Consider the following 4,048-nt stretch of genomic DNA (forward strand, 5'->3'; position numbering starts at 1 on the left):
CCAAAATAAAACCTAAATTTATTAAAAATCTTACAATTAATTAATAAATGTAAAGTACATAAAATAGTTAGAAAACTATCACAAATAAATTTTAAATGAAAGAGCTTAAAAAAATTTAAATTATATTTTTAGATTTTTATGCATAATTAATTAATAGATGATGAAATAAAAACAATATAAAAAATTGTTTACAATTAATGGCATCTAAAATATTATCAAATCATAAATAATAATCAATGTAAATAAATATTACACTATATTTATTTGATGCAAAATTATGCACGCAATATTTGTTGTAAAATTTGAATAATATAACCAATTGATAATAATAATCAGCTAAAAACACGCCAACAAAAATTTAAGGAAATTGCTCAGAGAAATAAAAAAAAAACTAAGATTGTATTTAAGTGGTCTTAAATAAATTCTAATTAGCAATTTACATAGATACAACAATTTAAAGAGGAATTATACCTGTAATTAAAACAAATTACCTCTTTACCCCTTGGAACCAACGCCGGCGGCTACTTCAACGGTGGTGGTGCAGGAGAGGAGGCGTCGGAAGACGTAGTGAACTGCAGAGAGCGATACACTTCTAATCCTCTTCACCGCCGCCGCACAGTCCTTAGTCGTCTTCTTCATGTCCCCAATCCAAATTCGCCGGACTGGCCGCCGTTGGCGGTGTCGAGGCAAAGCCCGGAGGGATGCTCCAGCGTGATCTCTTACTTTCTCCAGGCACCGTTTCGTCTTTTCCGTTATGCTCTCCTTCTTTGCTGTAGAGAAAGTATAGCTACGCAGGTACATCTGCCGACATGAGTAACTGTCCACCAACGCCGGCCTCCGCCTCATGCCGCTACCGCCGGTCATTGAGCTGACGAACTCGACGTCAGACTCTGGCCGGCCGTAGAGACTCCTGAAAGTTGGCCGGACCCGCTTGTTACTCATTTCCTCTCTGTGTTTTTGTTCTGCTTTCTTTTAGGGGAAGCTAGGAAACTGGATGAATGAGAAGGGCTTTAGCGGGTTGGACCTTCATTATTTTAGGTAAAGCTTTAAAGCAAGATTTGTTCTTTATTTCTTTAAAAAAGTATTTAATGAAGAGATTAAATAAAAAAAAAATCAATTCGCCCCTTAGGTTAAAAGATAAGCGTGTCCATAAATGATTCAACAAACTGGCTGAAATTCCACTAAAAAAATTTGAATTTGAGTTGACCTATTAATTTTTGGGTTATATTCAGGTTGACATAAAAAATCAAAATTAATCTGATTATCAATTATATTTGGATTTAATAATGGGCCATATTTAGGTTAGACATATTATATTGATCTAAAAAATTGCATCGTCCATATGATAAACGGATCAAATGAATCAATTTGTGAGGTTTGGGTTAAATTGAGTTCATATCAAATATTTTGATTTGTCTAATAAACAAGTCGGTTTTAAGTTATGTTTATTAGATATTTATCCTAATGTATATATTATTTAAATTAAAGAAATTAAATTTATTATTAAAATTAATAATAATTTAATTCATTTAAAATTAAATCAAATTTATCAAATAAAAAATTAATTTAATTTGATTAAGTTGAAAAATAATTTTATCGTTTCGTTCTTTTAAACTCACCCTTAATTATCCTAAGTAGGCTGCGATAGATGATCAATATTCTATGCATAATAACTTGCATATTAATGAGAGAGGTTGTCCGCCCAACTAACAACGCATTATTATTTTTATTTTTATCTCATGTACCATATAAATGATATTGAAAATGTGTTGAGTTGATTGATTGATATCTATCGCTAAATCCTTATTTTAATGCACATTTGAAATGGTATTTTGTTAACTGTTTATGTAATAATTGATATGGCACTTAATTTGTTAAATAAATAAAATTATACAGTCTCCACTCTCCCGTATGTTTGTTGTGTCCCCTAAGATGTTTTGCGTTTGAATCAGAAACAAGATTCACGGAGCATATGCAAGTGCAAATGGTAATATAGTGTAGAAAGGCTGAAAGAGTATGATGCATTTAAAAATATTTGAGATTGTTTGGATAAGTGTAAAATAATATTAAGTCTAATAATAGATGTTGTCGGCGACCGGCGGGTGACGGCTAAAGTGTGTCATGGCAATGATGATGGCAGCAATGGGCGTGCTGCAATAGTAGTGATGGCAGCGGCCGCCAGCGAGAGGCAATTGGTGGTGAACGACTAGTGGTCGGTAGCGTCAAGTTCAAGCCCACATTTAAGTCTTTTAGTCCATTTTTTTATTTGGGATAATTTTTTTATTATTTTCTAAAATGATTTTTAGTATAAAAATTTTTGCGACAAGTTAAGAAAATAGAAAGAAAACTGTCCCAATTGACGTCTTAGCATTTTTATTAGCATTTCAGTATGTTTATTTTGATTATCGTCTATTTTATAATTATATACTATTATTCAAAATTAACCTATGTTGATGTTATTTGGTTTATTCTTTTAACTGAAATAATCTGCAATTCTGTTATCATGTTCAATAGTTATTTTGTAGTTTGTTATTTCTATATGCTATGGTATGATGGTAGTTTTGTTGTTGGTTTATGCTGTTATTCAATTGTTTTGTTCTGTGATAAGAACATATTTTTCAGTATGTTATTATTATTTAGGCTTTGACAGTTTTCTTACGGCTTTGTTTATCATATTACAATCATGATTTTAATATGGCTATTATTTTTTCATTGTTTTCAAGAATTTTTTGTGCTAGGAAGTTATTTTTTACTATATCTTTTTAAAAAATACTTTCTCCGCAATAACTTTATAATCACTTTTATAAAAAATTGCAACAGTCACAAACAAACTCATAGTTATACCTATACTATTTTTGTGAGCTTAGTATTATTTCAGCTGCATGAGTTTTTTTTTTTTTTTGGAAGTTATATGTGAATCCTTTCTCTAATCGTTTTTTAATGATGGTCAAGTTTATACAAAAATATTAGTCTCCTTATGTTCTTATCCGGAATTATACATATTTTAATTTTACACTATCTACTCGAATGTTGGATTGGTCCGGATAGTGTTGGGTATGTTCAATCTGTCATTTTCGAAGACTTTCCTGAGTATTGTGCGCATTGTTTAGCCTTGGGCCATTCTAAAACGAGTTGTAAAATTCTTAATCCTAACCTTGTTTCCTCTACTTTGCCTCCTCCTTCTCATTCGTTGGGGGTTGATTTAGCTGCTGTGCACTCATCTGATCCTGGTTTTCTCTCTAATGCTAAGGAGGGAGGTTTAGGTGTTGACTCTGTTGTCTCGGGTAGAGTCTCTACTAACCCTGTGTCAGCCCCGGATTTGATTGAAGTTGGGGCTGTTGATGTTATTGTTGTTGAGCCTTTGGGTACAGTTTTAAATACTGTGTCAGTTCCTTTTGATAATGCTGTAGTTAATCCTGCTGTGGTTGACCCTACTGTTGATGATGCACCTGTGGTGTCTGTGGGTGCCATGGTTGTTGTTGAGCAGGATGTTCGGGGATGTTCTAGTAATGGCGCTTTGCTGGGTGGTGAACTTAATTCTTTGCCGGTTTTAAGTGAACCATGTGTTTTAACTAAAATTATTGCTCCTTTAATGGCTGTTGAGCGATCTAACTTCTCTGGATCCATGAAGGATTTGTCCCATGTTTCTCAGGTTGGTGCCTCTTCGGTTAATTTGGGAGTGGATGATGTTCATAATGCTTGTGTCGATGTGCCAGTGAAATTAATTGAACATCAAGCCTTGGTTTTTCATGTGGGGAACAATTCCGGTAGGGATGTGAGGAAGCACTTAGATTGGCTTCATATTTCGTCTGATTCGGAGTCCGTTTCCTCTTTTGAGTCTAGTGGCGCAGACGATCCTGGTAATCATTTTGCTTTGTTGCGTGATAAACCTGTTGTTTCTGGTGCATCTCGTGGTAGGGGCAGACGTCGACGATAATGACCGTGGCTTTTGTGGTGGTTGCCTTATGGTTGCTTTTTTCTGGGGTGCAATTTTCTGAGATTGTGCATTGGATGGTCTGGTTGTTTCGGTGGAGAGAGTGGTTACCTT

The 4,048-nt window shown here is 34.1% G+C and overlaps 1 protein-coding gene across 1 annotated transcript; it reads right to left on the minus strand.

Annotated features, from left to right (window-relative positions):
- Positions 1–495: 495 nt before the first annotated feature.
- LOC110109597 lies at positions 496–942 on the minus strand. Its single transcript, XM_020840749.1, has one exon. It carries the CDS (start codon positions 940–942, stop codon positions 496–498), a length of 447 nt encoding a protein of 148 aa, XP_020696408.1.
- Between the last annotated feature and the right edge of the window lie 3,106 nt (positions 943–4,048).

The sequence above is a fragment of the Dendrobium catenatum genome, unplaced genomic scaffold, assembly GCF_001605985.2.
Source record: "Dendrobium catenatum unplaced genomic scaffold, ASM160598v2 fragScaff_scaffold_716, whole genome shotgun sequence".
Lineage (NCBI taxonomy): Eukaryota > Viridiplantae > Streptophyta > Magnoliopsida > Asparagales > Orchidaceae > Dendrobium > Dendrobium catenatum.